The sequence below is a fragment of the Punica granatum genome, chromosome 8, assembly GCF_007655135.1.
Source record: "Punica granatum isolate Tunisia-2019 chromosome 8, ASM765513v2, whole genome shotgun sequence".
Lineage (NCBI taxonomy): Eukaryota > Viridiplantae > Streptophyta > Magnoliopsida > Myrtales > Lythraceae > Punica > Punica granatum.
Window position 1 is genome coordinate 23,770,313 of NC_045134.1, and position 16,848 is coordinate 23,787,160.

Genomic DNA, 16,848 nt, shown 5'->3' on the forward strand with positions numbered 1-16,848 from the left:
ACTACTCCATCTTCATTAGTATCTGTATACTAATCATGGAAACAGATAGAGGTGACGATCTATCTGGAGAAATAATGTCCAGTTAAGTCTCCTATGATCGTGAACAGTTTAAAGATATTCTTACCGAATTACTTCGTCACTCATTTTCTTAACTCTTAAGAATGAAGTATTCAAAATATCTTAAGGACTTTATTCTAATAAACATAGACAATATACGAATAATAGAATAAACTTTATTGCCATAAAAGGAATTATCTAAATACATAAATCAAGCTCTAGAGCATATCACTAACAGCAACAGCAGTGGCGCACACGCGCGTTAATCAGGAGGTTACATGTTTATTAGAATTTCTATTTGTTGTGCTAGATCTATGGACCATGGGCCTCTTAGTAACCATAATAAAATCTTAAATTCTATTCAAGTCAATCAATCAATCAATATAAAATATATTAAAGCGGAAGAGTGGTATTCATATAGATATATTCAGGAACCATCAGTTCCTGGTGAAATTTCAAAGACCCTCAGCTCATAGTGCCCCTTCACGATCCCTTATCAAATTCTCAATACTAAAAAAATAATATCAATTAGATTTTATTTCATAAACAATATGTCTGCTTGGACATTGAGTATGGCATAAAACTTACTGCTAAGAATTAATAAATGCGTAAGAATTAATAAATGCACGATTCAACATAGTAACCCTTTATCTTCTCTAAATGGACTCCAATCTTAGTCTCTCGATTCCGGACCAAATCATAGATTTCATGAACATACAAATTGTTGGAAAGGAATTTAAAATGCTGGCATGTTGATGAAGATTTCTGCACGATGCTCGGCATAACATGTCAAGTAAATTTCTTTAAAATGCCGAGTAAATTGATTTACTATATTTTAAGTTGCAATTTCTTTTATATGTCAAAAATCTCTTTTGCAATTTCAAATGTAAAAAATTAGTTCAGTAAAATAATAATAAAAAAACTATTGACTGCAATAATTTTGATTAAAATATATGTTTCACACTTTATTTTGCCTCAATCACAAAATATAGTTTACGTTTAGATTTTAGAATCTCAAAGGAATTAGTGATAGTCATATACCGAAAGAAATAAAAGAAAAATGTATCTTTAATAAAAAAACTTAAATAAAAGAATAAAAAAAATTTAAAACAGAATTGGCTTATAGAGTTATACTCCTTTGCTAAACCATTTATTGTATTATTTTCTTTTACTAATAATATTTCTGGCCCATGTGCAGGCGTAATGGTTAGTTCATCCATTGTTTCAGTTCAATATTGGAAGTTTCCCCGGATTAATGAAATGGATCAATCAAGCACAACCTGATCCACCCGCTTCTGTTTTGTTGAATAATTTTCCTCTTTGTTTACGATGATTGCAGGGACATTTCGTGGTACCACAAAATGTACAAATACATCATCCGATGGCCAGAATGATATCATCGACAAATTGAAAATTCTATCGTACAATTGCACAGAAATTCCGTTAGAGTTTTCGAGTGAATACTTTATGGCTAGTGGTTTCCATAGGTCATGAGAGCTCCAATAATTGCAACTAATTTATTTTGTCTCATGACGACTGCATGTCAGGAGAGTTTACCCAAAAGAAAAAAAAATTAAAGATCCGTAATTAACGGCAATAATCAAGGTGCAATGCCAACATCATAGAATGTATTCAGTTATGTCCATGTTCATAACTAGTGTACTAACAATTCATAATAACACCAAAAAAAAAATGTCCAGATTTGTGACTAAAGTCGAGAAACAGAGTGTTTAAGGGTGAAGTTAAACTCTCGTATCGAATCAGATGCTGAAATGCTTCTGGACTAGCCTTCAAGATTCATTATAACAATATATAGGTTGTCTAACATGGACAGATTTCCTAATTGGCCCATATTAACGTATATAAGTCTACATTTCAACAAGAAATATCTTGGATGGAAATCCTCCGTGCCCATTTCATCAGTACCAGTGAATAGGATAAAATGGAAGGAAAAAGGTGATTCACTATCTATTATTGATAGGGATTTTCCTGATTCTGATGGCCTAAAGGAAGCTAGCTCGGGATATACTATGAAAACCTCATTCTCGATTCTACGAGAATTTTTATGAAAGCTCAAGGACCTACAGGTTTAGGTAAATATCTATCCCCATCTCATGTCCCCTTAATCAGGAGATGACACATGTCCTTTTGAAAAATCAATGGAGTATATTCTCTTGAATGCATACGCACACAAGCGTAAGATTGGGCGTAAGATTCATTCTTCTCTCATTTTTTTCTGCTGTCCACGAAGTAATAAATTATACTTATTTAAAAATAAACTTTAAAAATTAATAAAAATGACAAATTAAAATCTAAAAATTTCTTAAAATAATACAAACAACAATGGAAAAGTGCACAGACAAGTTAAAAAGAAGTTTCAAAGTTTGAAGATTATTCAGATAAGTTATAAAGTTCATAATATTGCTTTTTTTAAAAAAAAAAAATTCTTCTAAAATAAAAAAAATTAAAGACTTATCCAAAAAAAAAATTAAAATTTTCATAAAATAACAAATTTAAAATCTAAAAAATAAGACTATGTTAATATAAAATTTCCCTGGAAAATTTTTTAAAAAAAATCAAACATTAAAGATTATTCTGAAAATTTATAAAAGAATTCATAAAAGAATTGGTAATGTTTTCTTTCATAGTTCTGATTTTGCAACATTATTGCATTTTTATTGTTTTCAATTTGACCTTTTTTCTCAATTCTCAATTGTGTTTTAATTTTTTTATTTCTCTTTTAGTTTTTATTATTTACATTCCGAATTTCATGTTATTTTCTCTTTTGGTTGTTCTTGTAATTATTTTGGTATTTTTTTAAAAAAATTTTGCTTATATTTTAAATTTAAATTTTATTTTTTAATTAAATTCAAATTTTATAACATTTCTCGTGTAATGGTAATTTTTCATAATTTATAATATATTTTTTCTGCCCTCATTCATTAAGAACTTTTTAGATTTTAATTTTTTGTTTTTATTAATTTTTAAATTTTATTTTTGAATAAATATAATGTGTTACTTCGTGGAGAAAAGAAAAGAAAAACAAATCTTATGCTCGGGTAGGTATACATTAAAAGGAAATATACTCCATTGATTTTTTAAGAGAACAAATGTTATTTCCTAACTAAGGGGACAAGAGATGGAGACAGGAAATGAGGACAGAGGATTTTCGTCCAAATATCTTTATCCCAAAGAGAATATTTATGTGACAATTTGCAGGTTTGTTGGCAAGTCAATTAGGATATAATATCACAAGTCAATGAGAAAGAACTTTGAATTTCTTTTTGTACTCCTCCGCTTTGGCTATGCTGAATCACTCACAGCTGGCAAATTTGTAGAACACCAGGGGCAATTTACAAGTTAGAGGCGTTCTGAGGCTTTTCCTCCGACAAGTTTTGGTGGAAAATCCCTGAAAATCCGAAGTCTAGCATGGTCGGGTTTCCTAACAAGCCCATAGTAATGATTAGGTCTGCATTTCAACAATTGAAATATTCATACCCTGGAGAAATTATTTATGAGACAATTTGGTCTGTTAGAAAGTTGATTAGGAATATAATATCATAAGTCAATGAGAGACAATTTTTAATATTCTGCTTATACAATCTTAAATTCTATTCATGCCAGTTGGTCATTTGCTTCAGCTCAATGTCGAAAGCTTCCTGGGATCAATGGAATGGATCAAGCTTATCCCGTATGTTTTGTATCTCAAGCTGGCGAACCTTGACGATCTAAAGTGACAGAAGGATGGCTTCATCGGCCTCTTTCAGGACATCAGGAGATCTAGAAACGTCGAATCAGAAGAACAGAGGTACAAGAGGCCAGCCGTAGAAATGGACGAGATTATGGAATAAGGCGAGAGAAAAGTGGGTCGTTATTGTATAGGAGGGTTGTGCTCATCAGGCAGGGCCGACCATTTTTCAATATGATCAGAGAAGGAAATACTTTCTTATTTTTAGTGGGCCGATTTGGCTCGAACATGATTAATCGGAGCCCACAAGATTTTTAAATATCAGGGTTTATACCGAAAATACTTCTTTCAGGATAAGACATCTAAATTTTTGAATTTAGATAGATGAAAGATATATATAGTTTACTTTGCAAACATATATGGGTTTTTATATATTCCTTTTTAATGGATAAAAAATTACTCAAACAATTGTTCATTTTCACATATAAGTGTCTTTTTTCTCTCTTTTTTTTTTTTTAATTTGATGTTATTGTCAATATTTTTCATTCTCTCCGTCTTCTTAATTCCTTTTCTCATCTGAAAAAGAAACAAGAAGCTCAAATAGTATAAGCAAAATGATGAAATAAACTCGAGAATGTCTAATATTTAAAATAAAAAGTTTTACATACTCTTGATATAGTGATATGTCTATAATATATTATCGTAAATGAACCTATCTATAGATATCAAATATAAATATGGCATCTAATTATTGAATAGACCATATATATTTATTGAAATCTAACAATATTTTTTTTTTGTTACAAATGTGGTCTAAAGTCTAGTATAATGAAAGAGAAATCTTAAATAATTAATAATGGAGCACGAATAGTCTCACTAGATATCGAAACTGCGATCTCTAGGTCAACAAGCGAGATCTGCACCACTGCACTATATCCTCTTTTTCTAATAATATTTTTTTTAATGAAAGACTCATGAATTAAGATATAATTTAATCTAATTCAAATAGATTATAACATCCATAATGACAATTCGCATCCGCGGCATCACGTGGGTGCTCCTCACTAATTTATATAATCAAAAGCTGAAAATGTATATGCGCCGGCTACAAAGCTAGTACGTTATTAAAATAGGTTCTTGAGATTAGAGTTTTACATTTGTTCAACGAGAATGATTGCCACGTAAACATTTCAGACATTTCCTAGGTCGTGATTGACCGTTCCTTTGAATCCCGGCCTTTAACTCTTTCATGCATCGGGTCCATCTTTGGGCCTGCACTCCTTGGCCATCTAATCTTTTTCGTGCTTTTAATTTTTCTTCCTTTCTTTTTAAGTATTTTTTCTTAATTTAAGTCGATCTCTTTTCCTATGTAAATCTATGCATCTTTTGTCTTTCTTTTTCCTATATATATATATATATATAAAGTTGAATCCAGTTACCTTAAATAGTGGCATAATTATAAACATATGCACAATTAATTGACATTAACAAAATATTTATCACATAAATAATAATAATAATAATAAAAGATGTTCTGGTAATATATATTATATATGTTAGTTCACATTAAATATATATTTTATAAATATATACTTGCAAATATATTATATATTTATATCTATATATAAATATGTATATATATATATATATAGATAAACTTCCATACGGAGGCTCCTTAAAAGGAAGTGTTTACGGAGGTCAATCAGAGCGTGCCACATCATAGATTGTCGGGTGATTGTCGGTGTCGAAATAATAAAAAATTTATTAAATAGCAAGAAACTTATTATTTAACAAGAAACTTATTATTTTCAAAATATTAAGATACTTGCTAATAATAAAAAACATATTATTTTGTAAGAAATTTATTATTTTAAATATAACAAGACTCTTGTTAAATACCAAGTTATCTTGCTAAATAACAAGAAACTTATTTTTTTTTCAGGGCCTCCGTAAAACCTCGACCTTTTAAGGAGCTTCCGTATCCTAGCAACACCCATATATATAATTAAGTATTTTGATAATTTCAAATAGTATTAAATTAGTAAATGTGCTTATAAATTAGCAAATGCTTAATAATGTTCATAAAAATATTTTGATAATTTCAATTTCTTAAATGTGATTTAATACTAATGTTTTATTTTAAAATCTTTTCAATGTTCAAATATTGAATATTTTTGAAAAAATTAATAGATAAATTTTTATATTTTTTTTAAATATGAATTTGCAAGAAATATTTATAACAATATAACTAATTCTCTCTGCATTATATTATAGTATGGATTGTAATACTTCTATTATTAGATCTCCATTGGTTATAATTACTGTCCTGATCTTTTAAATATAAAATAAAATAAATTTTAATAGATGATTTGGATTTCTTTATGTTTCAAATACATGGAAGTTGTCTACTACGAGCTTGAATCGCCAGGCTCGTAAGCCACAACTGCAAAATTACGACCTCGACCCAGTTCTGCTTCTGCAGTGCTTTGCTTTCTCTCTGCTGCCTTCGACCGCCGGTAACTTGCCCGACAGTTCTTGGGAAAACAACTGCACAAGCAATTTTTCTCCATCAAGTGCTTCCCGACAGCCAGGATCTCGCCCACTAAGGTCGAATATCGTGTGCTTGCCTATGCCTTTGCAGAGACGATATGGCTTCGACAACTTATTCAGGACATTGGCCGTCATTCATCCAGCCCCATCATTGTTTGTTGTGATAACATCAAGGCAACATACTTGGCTGTAAATCCGGTTTAGCATCAGCGGTCGAAGCACATTTTAGTAGATTATCATTTTGATCATGAAAGGCCACAACGTGAGGATTTACTAGTTCATTATGTTCCGACTTCGAATCAATTAGCGTATATTCTCATTAAAATTTATCGGTGTCCCCATTTCAGTTACACTGTCACAATCTGTCAATGTCTGCGCCCCCAACAGATTGAGAGGTGTATTAGAATATATTTCGGAATCTCTAAAAACTACTTGCCTTGTATATTGATACTGTACCAGAACACCTCAATTGTATCTATGTATATGTATAAATACAATATACCATGACCCAATTGGGTCACGGCTGTTTGGATCCACCCTGCAACTTCAGCCATCTCAACTCGTCTTGTCACATCTTCATTGACATGGCTGAGCTCATTCAACCTGTTATCGAGAGAGTTGAGGTTGTCTCTGAGATTCCGGATATACATCCGGTACTTTGACGTGCACTCCCAACATTTGCAGACAGAGCCGAAGACTGCACTCTGAATATCCATCAGCCCTCTATGGACTGAAATGCAGAAACAAAAATCCTTTTTCAGGGTGAGAACAGAGAGGAGCTATTGGGAGGAAGGGACTCTGTCTTCACAATCCGTCCAACTACATGAAGAGAAGACCTTCAACCACTGCAGGGGTTGGTTCAAGCGGCTCGACTCTTGTTTCGCTTAAATAAGGTCTCAAATTCGAGTCCTTGGGAATGCAGAAAATTCACCTAGGGAGAGCTTTACTCCTTAGTGGACCGACTCGATTCGACTGGATTAGTCATAACTCAATTAGGCTTTCGAACACTTAGGTTCATATAGAAAAAAACACATGTTTCTGCCTTTGTTGAATTATTGTCCTTTTCTTGTTTATTATGATTGCAGGGTCCTGGGACCACAAAACGTAACAAGTCACCATCTCGAAACCAAGAGGCTCTGGATCTATTGGAACTCCTATGCTGCTTTACATACTTGCTTCCTGCTATATCCTCATGATCCATGGGTCTCCCTTATACCAGAAAAACGAAAAAAGGTACAGATAAATCATGGTGAAATTTCTATGGTCTCCCTCTTCCAACGGCCACAAAGACATGAGTGATATATTGAAATTTCTATGGTGGAATTGCACAGAGATTTCGTCAAAGTTTACAAGCAAATAATTTATGGCAAGTTGCTTATGACCCCATTGGCGTGATGTTGACTGGAAATAGTGCTCTCTTACTTTGCAGTGTGCTGGAGTCTTGGGAAGAAAAGTCCTCACAATTCACGATCAAAATGTCACCAAAGGTCAAGAGAGCCCCAGTGATTGCCATCAAGGCCAAGAGAGTCCAGTTATTAATGAGAAAACCTTGCAGTATCGAGTAAGATTGAGAGCCTTACTGGATCGAGATTGTTAAAAGTTTGTGACTTACAAATCACTAATGCATTAGAAGATCTACATGGGCAGAGATGGAGTCAAGGTCCCGGTAGGGAGATGAAGCCCGGGCCTAAATCAACGGTGGGAACGGACAATCTTATGGAGAAAGTCTCACTCAATATGATATAGCTGTAGATGCTGGGCCTGTTGACGATAAAAAAAGAGAAATGTCGCATTCCCTAATAGAGGAGCATGTGTTTGGTCTAGTTCCGATAATGGCCTGGCTCAAACTAAAGTGAAGAATCCTCAGAAACTAGGTGAACTCACAGTGGCATCTGCACTCGAGATATTTGCCCATCACGGTTATCATTCAACCTCCATACATCCAAATCTCGTTGGCCATACAATTTCTCTTGACTTTTCCCTTTCATCACACTTTTGGAGGGAAAAAACAAAAGGATCAGCCTGATCTTCTCTGTTGCTAATGAGGAAGAAAATCGCAGAAAGTTTCACCAATGCATCTTATGGTTTAATTGTCTTCGAGTGGAAGGATAGTTTCTGTTTCAGTACATAATTATCCATGCCAGAAAATCTCTGATACAATTTCCTCTTGATTGTTTTTTTGGGGGATAAGTGTTGGTGCATTCGTTAGATCATAATAAATTTGCAAAGAGTACCAACAAACGTCCAAGCCCTGCAAATTGGGCAATATGAGAACCTTTTAACCGCTAATTGGCACAGAGGCCTGACCTGGAAGCTAAAACAGAACTAGCTTGAGCTGACTCTGTCCATTCTCGTCTTCCCCGAACACAGCCTCGCTGAAACCTTGCAATTTGGGTTTTATCCTCATAGTTGCATAATCAAATGCTACGCCCGCAACAATGAATCTGACAGAGTACCAAACAGCTCCAACTTGACCACCTAAAATTGCAATCAGAAAAGCTGACTATATCATTCTTCAGGACAGTACAGCAGCTAAAGCTATTATCTTCCCAACAAAGAAAAGCATATATATTATGAAGGGAAATATACAAAAACCCCTTGTGGTTTGAGTTGCACCATGTGATTTTTTTAGAGACAAATAACACCTCGTGAGACATAGTGGATATCATCGTTAATTTTTTCGTCACTTTTGGTCCTCAAACGTTTCTTTTTGTCATTATTACCCTCAAACTTTTAACATTTTTTCAATTTGGTCCAAAAATTCGAAAAAAAAAAAAGGGAAAGGGGCCGGTGCCGTCAGTCACTGACCCCGACCCCACCACCGAGGTCGTCTGCACCCATAGAGGATTCCGGCGACCATGGAGGTGGGGTTAGGACCGCAGATTGGCAACCCCCACCCCCGAATCCACCGTGGATCTCAAACTCGAGATCCCGGTCAATTCGGGGGCTAGGGCCATCAATCGGCGACCCTGACCCCACCTTTGAGGTTTCCTACGTCCTTTGAGGGTGTCGGCACCTCGGTGGTGGGGTCGGGGTTGACGACCGGCGGCCCAAGCCCCTCCCTCTTTCCGAATTTTAAGACTAAATTGCAAAAAAAGTTAAAAGTTTGATAGAAAGTTTGAGGACAAAAAATGATGAAAAATTCAACGGTGAGTACTTTTCCCTATTATGAATGGCTGAAAGTGGCACTGAAACTGACCAACTTGGTAGAGAAGTGCCGCCTTTGTCTCTCGGTCATCCCATTTCTTCATTGAACCTTTTCCTTGCTGCGAACAAGTGGGAGCTTCTTCAGTTTTGGACAGCCATTGACTTCTACCCGTTCCAGCAAAGGAAACGCCAGCAGCCTACTGCAGATCCTCTCCAATTTCGGAAGATTGATTAAACATAGGTTGATGAGGCATAAGAATATTCTGTACACATGGCTTGCAGCAACATTGCTGCCGATCAGTTCCCGCATTGAGTAACAACTCTCAATTTTGAGGTACTTCAGGTACGGAGCATTATAAATCAAAACTGTCACGTCTTGTAATTGCTGGCAATGAGAGATGGATATCCTTTCAAGGCTTCGGAACCAGTCTTGACTTTCCAGTCTTAAAGGCGGTTTAGGAATCGTACTTCCATAAGGTAGAGAAGATCTGTCACCATATTCAACATCTTCCATGGTGATTTCAGCAAATCGACAATGATAAAATGATATATATGTAAGATGCTCCATTCTCCTTGGTGATGACTTTGGGATTGTAAGTGACCCCAACTCAGTAAGCCTGAGTACAGATAAGCAACTCTGCAAGACAGGGCAGCTCATGAATAACTTTTTAACCGTACTATCGAAGGTTAAGGTCAGGTAAATCTCGTCTATTTCGTTCATGCCATTCAACTCCTCTATCAGATTCAGCTCGTCTCCTTCAACTATTCTTCTGGAATTAGAATGGTTTGATCCCCAGTGAAACAATCTTAAGGACGACAGACTTGGGATCAATCCCTCTGGAATGCATGCACGATCTACAAGCAAAACCACCAACTTCGTCAAACGCTTTACTTCCATTGGCAGCTTCATTATCTTTGTCCCCTCCAAATTAAGATATCGCAAATTTCCTAATACTCCAATATCTTCAGTTAACTCTATCAAGCATCCATTCCCTGACAAATCCAAAACTCTCAAGGCTGGCATGGAAGAAAAGAATCCATGTGGAAATGTCTCCACCTCAGTATGCCGTAGTATTAGAGTAGATAGACTGGAGCAAGTAGTCAATGCTGCATCGATGTTTTCAGTATTTTGATCAACCCGCCAGAGAGAGATCTTTTCAGCATCATTCCACTTTTTGACTTCCTTTGGCAGAAAAGACTTCTGCTTCTCCTGAACTATGATTTTATTCTTCTTCTGCCCATGTTCAGAGGATACCCATAGAGCCATATCTCGAACAACATCATGCATTCTAAATTTTCTTCGACAATGATCCTCCAATAAACAAACACGTGTAAGGTTGTTGATTATATCGATTCCACAATCGCTTGCTTCATGTATACCATCACATTCATCAAGAAACCCCTCCCCAATCCATAGATTTATCAATTGCTCCATGTCGTACTCATGATCCTCTGGAAATATTGAACAATACAAGAAGCACTTTTTTTGAGTTTCATTTGGCAAAGCTTCATAGCTAAATTCTAGCACAGAGAGCACCCCTTTTTCCATACCTGCAAAGTTGGATGGACGATTCTTCAAAACTTTAATAGTGCGTCTCCAATCTTCGAGATGCTTCCTACTGGCCATTGATGACCCAACAGTAATAAGAGCAAGCGGCAGGTACTCGCATTCCTCGACCAGAGCTTCGGCAAGTTTTGGGATTTCAACATGAGCAGACCAAGTTTCTTCACCCACCTTCTCTCGGAATAGTTCAAGGGCTTTATGTGGTGACAAACAACCAACCTTCTTTGTTCTGTCAGCTTGCATGAGGCCACAAACTTCCTCTGATCGGGTGGTGAATATTATCTTTGATCTGTGTTGATGACCGCGAGAAGGAATCCCAATATTCAAGAGATCTATTTCCTCCCATATATCATCCAAGAAGAGCATGAAGCTCTTTTTCTTCATAATACTCAATATCTTGCCAGCTCTGTCCTGTTCGCTGAGGTGATGCCATTCAGCTTCAGAGAGTTTCAATTTCTTCCATATGGCGTCTTGAATTTTTTCAAGATTAGTTGATCGGGACACCACAATCCAAGCAACCACATTATAATCATGCTCAATTTTCAGAAACTCATTGTGGATTTTTCTCAGGAGGGTGGTCTTTCCAACACCGCCCATGCCATACAACCCAATTTGTCTCACCCTTTCATCTTGGACCCAGTTCCACACTTCCTCGAAGGTGGAATCTAAGCCCACCGGCGACTCAAGAGGTATCTCAACCATCAGAGGATCATCTGGCTTGTAGGTATAAACTGTGAAACCACGAGCCTTGCCGAGCTCCTCTTCCAAGGTTGCTCTCTTTTCCTCGGCGTGCTTTGATAGCTGGTGATAGGACGGACAGTTCCTGTTGATGAACATGAGAAAGACTATCAGAAAGGGATCACATAGTCGGATTAAAGCCATCCCACAACAAATGAACATGAGTCGAGTTGTCTGACAGAAAAGTATATGCTTGTGGTGTCTGCAACAAAAATTCAAAGAGTATCAACTATCGACAAGATAGAAAAATACCGACAAAATACATGATTGGATGAGCATATTTATGTGGCGGCATGAGTTTTACAGCAAAATGCAATTGAAGAATGAATGATCAATTGCACAGAGCACTTTGTCACCTGTGAGATTGAAGGTCCCCTCCCACTCCCTGGTTGCTCTTCTCCATTTGTTGCTTCCCTTTCTCCAGAATTTTCCCCACTTCTTCCTTGAGAAGTTCCACTCTTTCCAGCCAGCCACCAACTTCACTTGTTCGCTTCAGGTGCCGATCTTCCTCCATTTTAACTCGCTCCCTCACATCTTCAAACACATGTCCCAGCTCCGCCATCTTGTCCCAAAGAGCCTCTAGAGATCTCTTGAGGACCAGATCGCCTGGCTCATAGGCCACAACTTCAAAACTCCGACCACGGCCGATTTCTGTTTCCACAGTGCTTTCCTTTCTCTCTGCTGCCTTAGACTGCCTGTAGCGTGCCCGGCAGTTCTTGGGATAGAGGCTGCATAGGCAGCTCTTCTCCATCAACTGCTTCCCTTTTGCCAGAATCCCGCTCACTTCAACCTTGAGGGCGTCGACTCTCTCTAACCAGCCATCAACATCGCTTGTTAGGACCCATCCTTTTCCTTCAGCCGTCTCAACTCGTCTTGTCACATCTACCTTGACATGGCTAAGCTCATTCATCTTGTTTTCCAGAGAGTTGAGGTTGTCTCCAAGGTTTTGGATGTACGTCCGGTACTTGGTCGTGCAATCCCAGCACTGAAAGATGGAGCCAAATACTGCAGCTGCACAATCCATTGTTTCCCTGGGTAATAACAGACTGGATTGAAGGGAAAGAGATGAGTCGATGTGCTGCTTCCAAGTTTTAAGTTGAATGTTTCCTGTACCCAAGCACATCCACTTGTTTCTGTCTTAGTCAAATACATCATCTGATGGCCACAATGATATGAGTGATAGATTAAAAATTTTACGATAAAACTGCACAGAAATTTCGTCAAAATTTTTGAGCGAATAATTTATGGAAAGTGGTTAACGTAACCCATAGGTCAAGACGGCTTTAATAATTGCCATCACGGCCAAGAGAGCCTGAATTTTATTTTTGAAAATATCTTGAATTATCGAGATTGCTAGAAGGATGAGTATCAAGAGCTTTTCCAGATTGTTAAAAAATCGAGTTCAACCTCCTGTCTTTCCCGCATATTTTTAGACCCCAAAGTCAATCCTATTCTCCGATGGAGTGTTCGTTTCTGAAAACTTCTCAATGTAACTCATGACATATTGAGATTTCTGAGAGAAGTCGAGATGCAGAGTGATGAAGGGTGAATTCCTGGGAGATTTTCTGAAACTAGGAGAAGCGAAATGGCAAAACTACCGACCAACAATTCTTGGGATATAAGTTTGAAATAATAAATGACAAACTGTTCCATGAATTAAGATCGAGAGAATGCGAAGGAAAAAGAGGCAATGATTGCTCAAATTCACAGTTTGTCGAAGCCAGGGTCGATTGTGAATGCGTTGTCTACTGTCAAGCCTACGGCATCATATCTTGTGCTTATGTGATTGTGGATTCCTTTCTCGTTTATTCAGCGATTGGATAGAGGACATATCTGACCTACTACGAAATACCCAAACTCGGATATATAATATTGGAACCCAAGAAGATAATGAAAAGCTTAGGGATTAGACTTCGAAATTCTTTATAACCATTTCTGGGTTTGTCCGAGCTAAAATATATATATATATATATATATATATATTATGAAGAAAGTCACTTGATCCGCATTGAGGTCGAGGGCGTCCTCCACCTCCCCGGCACCCCACCCGTCAAGCTTGATTCCCAGGATCTCCTCCAGATCGGCGACAAGAAGTTCTATTTCCTCCTCCCCGTAAGGAGCATTCTCGGCTGTACCCTCGGGCCAAGGCACCACGTGGCACCCCCTCCGGCACCGGTGCCAGTAATGCCGCCGCCGTACGGGTACCAGCTCGTGGGGACCAGCGGCAGCTCAGGGGGGAAGAAAGGGAGGGGGAGGGAGTATTACATGGAGGAGTATGAGGAGGACGACGATGGCATTGGTGGTGGAGGCGGTGGCGGCAGTGGTGGCGGCGCCGTGAAGAAACTGAGGAGGGAAGGATTTGATGGCTATGGTTACGGTGGCGGAGCTGGGATAGGCGGAAAAACGGGAGTAGCGCACTCATCGGGTAAGTCCTAATCCTTCCCTTGCTGCTGGTGTTTTGCTGCTCAGTAGGGTTTTCTGCCGATCAAGACAGGAGTATTGTCTTCTTCCTCTGCTGTTTGTGGAGTCTTTTGATTGCTTCAATGGTTTATGATTTGTATGATGGGCTGTCGGATTAGCAGGGCATGTGTATCGGCCTGTACGATGAAGATCGATGTGCTGTGCCGAAAGGGTTACCCCTGCAAGATTGATTTCTCGGTGAAGATGGGCAGTTATAATTCACATTAATGAATCATTCAACTATAATCTTCCCCAAATGTTTTTATGATACATTCTCCTGTTTTCCATTTTCAAAAGCCTGTTTTGTGATGCTTGAACCTTGTTTCGTTTGGCTTAAGGTTATGGAGCCCCGAATACCCTGTTTGTCGTCTCTCTTAATTATTTGTTGCCAGCGGTTTAGTTATTTGCTTCTTCAAAATTTCGGATGTTAATGTCGTTGACCGTAACATGAACAACTTCTTCCAAATTTAATGAACTACTTCCAAATTAATGAACTTGTGGTTCTATAGACGATTTACATTTAAGCGGATGTGATCTTGCTCCTGGATGCTTAATTTTGTGTAGAGAAAAAGGGAGATGGACAATCGAGAGTCGACAGGGAAGCCGACAATCAGCAGCTTTTGCAGTTGGAGGAGAAGGATGTGGTCTCATCTGTGGCAACAGTGCTCTCCGACGTCTGTGGCCCCAGGGAGTGGATGCCTATGGATAAACTTCATGCTGAGGTTAGATGTCAAACTTCTGCAATTATCTGCTTCCTTATATGCTCTTGTTTTCCCTGCTTTATAAAATCCGCTTTGCTCAATTAATTCCAGATATTTCTAATGAATTTTATCATTTCTGGTGTGGGTCAGTTCCTGTTGATAAAAATGCAACGTGCCTCATATGATCCGTAAAACCTTTTGCTGCTTGTATAGTGATGTATCCTGTTTGCGTTTATGGCATCTATAGTGCAATCTTTGTGTTGTTTTTTTGATAGAATGGGGTTCCTCTCTCACTTGTAATCTCTCTATGCTGTCATTTGTGATTACTTCTGATCTATCAGTTGTTGGGGGGGGAAAAAAAAAGATATTTCTTTTCTCTGTTCTTTGCTGTGTTTTTGTTTATGTATCTCGCTATTGCTGAATGAAGGTGTATTGAATTAGTACCTTCAGTTTTGTCTTTCGGGACAGCAGGGAAAGAGTGTTCCACACAGTTATGTCGCATTAAATTTTTAACACGAGTAACTGTTGTCTGGCCTTTATAGTCTTTCCCATATGATGTTTCCTTGGGATTTTCTTATATTTACTGTATTTTGGTCAAGCTGGTGGAGAACTACAGTAATGTCTGGCACCACAGTCGGGTGAGGAGATACCTGACCTCCGAGGAATGGCCGGGCCTCGAATCCCTGGGTAAACCCTGGTATGGTCTGCTCATGCTGCTGAGGAAGAACCCCGAGCATTTTGTCATCAACACCCGGTCTAAGGGTCGGGTCACTCAGGAGTTTGTATCTCTCGTTTCTCTCCTTTCCTGAAATGTTCCAAACAAGTCTTGTCCGTGTTAGGTAACGTTCAAATATGTTACCCGTTTTCATTCCATCTGGCCGGAATCTGGTGCTATTAGCCCATAGATTGTAAATTAGCCGTGAGAATGTTCTATGTTGTATTTCAGAGAGATTTTGTGAACCTGTCTGTAAATGTTAAACAGGTTTGTAACATCTATTCATGTGAACCGCATTCTAGTCATACTTGATATTTGAAATTTTCGAGCTTCCAAATTTCTTTCGTCCTTTGCATCAATAGAATTCCTCCACCAGAGAAGGTGCAATTCCAAACTATTGTGCATAAAAAGTTATGATCTTTAAATTTTAACCCTGTGTTTAGGTTTAATGGAAACATTTGATATTATGTCCAATTGGGCTTCTTAGCCATTGATCCAACAGTGCAAGAGGTGCGAATTGCATCTGATGTCACCAGGCTTAAAGGTCGATAAGGCGTGAATCACGTCTGATGGCTCAAATCTAGAAGCCGTTGTTATATTAGCTCTCAATTTCGAAACTGCCTGCGGAAGAGAATCCTTGATAACGTTGAAGCTATTACTAATTTGATCTGCGTCTTGATAATATCGAAGCTGCATAAAAGTTTATATCGGCACCTTGAGTTTAGCCAACCGATCGTTCATTTGCTTTGGTTCATGAGGTATAACACACATAGAACCATATATCAGTGCTCGAATAGAATTTCCCGAATTTGTTCAAATTGAAAGCAATGCCCATTGCCAGATCTCCTCAAGGGGTGTCCAAGCCTAAAACACTAAAGAGACGGAAAAATCCGTCCCAAATTTCATCCTATAAATTTTGTTTTTCTATTTCGTTTTTCAATTATAAATGAGGTTCATGAAACTAATACTGTAAAATATAAATCTTAATAACTAATAAAAAGACATGGGTAGTCGCGTGAGTATTGAACCTGTGACCTTTGGTTACGAAGGGAATGCGTGAGCCACTATCTTACAATCCTCTTTGATAAAATTGTGGGATATATTACTATCACAATTCCGGGAGATTGAGTAAAGGGAGTGTGATTTCCGGAATTCGAACCTATATTATCCTTGTTACATGAGTGAAAACTGCTTATCACTTAACCAATACTGTTTTTGCTCTCTTTTT

General features: G+C 37.7%; 2 protein-coding genes and 1 non-coding gene across 3 annotated transcripts; 2 read left to right on the forward strand and 1 right to left on the reverse strand.

Moving 5' to 3' along the window:
* Window positions 1–7,755: 7,755 nt before the first annotated feature.
* On the reverse strand, window positions 7,756–12,824 carry LOC116187548 (disease resistance protein RFL1-like). Its single transcript, XM_031516314.1, has 3 exons — window positions 12,101–12,824; window positions 9,495–11,829; window positions 7,756–8,773 (listed from the first exon to the last, which is right to left on the reverse strand). The coding sequence occupies exons 1-2, from the start codon at window positions 12,766–12,768 to the stop codon at window positions 9,543–9,545; spliced, it is 2,955 nt and encodes a 984-aa protein (XP_031372174.1). The 5' UTR covers window positions 12,769–12,824; the 3' UTR covers window positions 7,756–8,773; window positions 9,495–9,542.
* An 852-nt stretch (window positions 12,825–13,676) lies between these two features.
* On the forward strand, window positions 13,677–15,941 carry LOC116188868 (FHA domain-containing protein FHA2-like; the record flags this gene model as incomplete). Its single annotated transcript, XM_031518327.1, has 3 exons — window positions 13,677–14,169; window positions 14,769–14,926; window positions 15,505–15,941. Coding segments are annotated over 3 exons (861 nt in total), but the record flags the coding sequence as incomplete, so codon positions are not given.
* Window positions 14,320–14,464, forward strand: LOC116189696. The gene has a single exon (XR_004152466.1). It is a non-coding gene; the product is annotated as a small nucleolar RNA snoR135 (small nucleolar RNA).
* Window positions 15,942–16,848: the final 907 nt, after the last annotated feature.

Excerpts from the sequence above, each read along its gene's own strand:
- LOC116187548 (XM_031516314.1), bottom strand. The coding sequence starts at position 12,768 with ATGGATTGTGCAGCTGCAGTATTTGGCTCCATCTTTCAGTGCTGGGAT. Across the intron at positions 11,830-12,100 it reads GGGGACCTTCAATCTCACAG|GAACTGTCCGTCCTATCACC; the intron begins GTGACAAAGTGC and ends GTTCATCAACAG.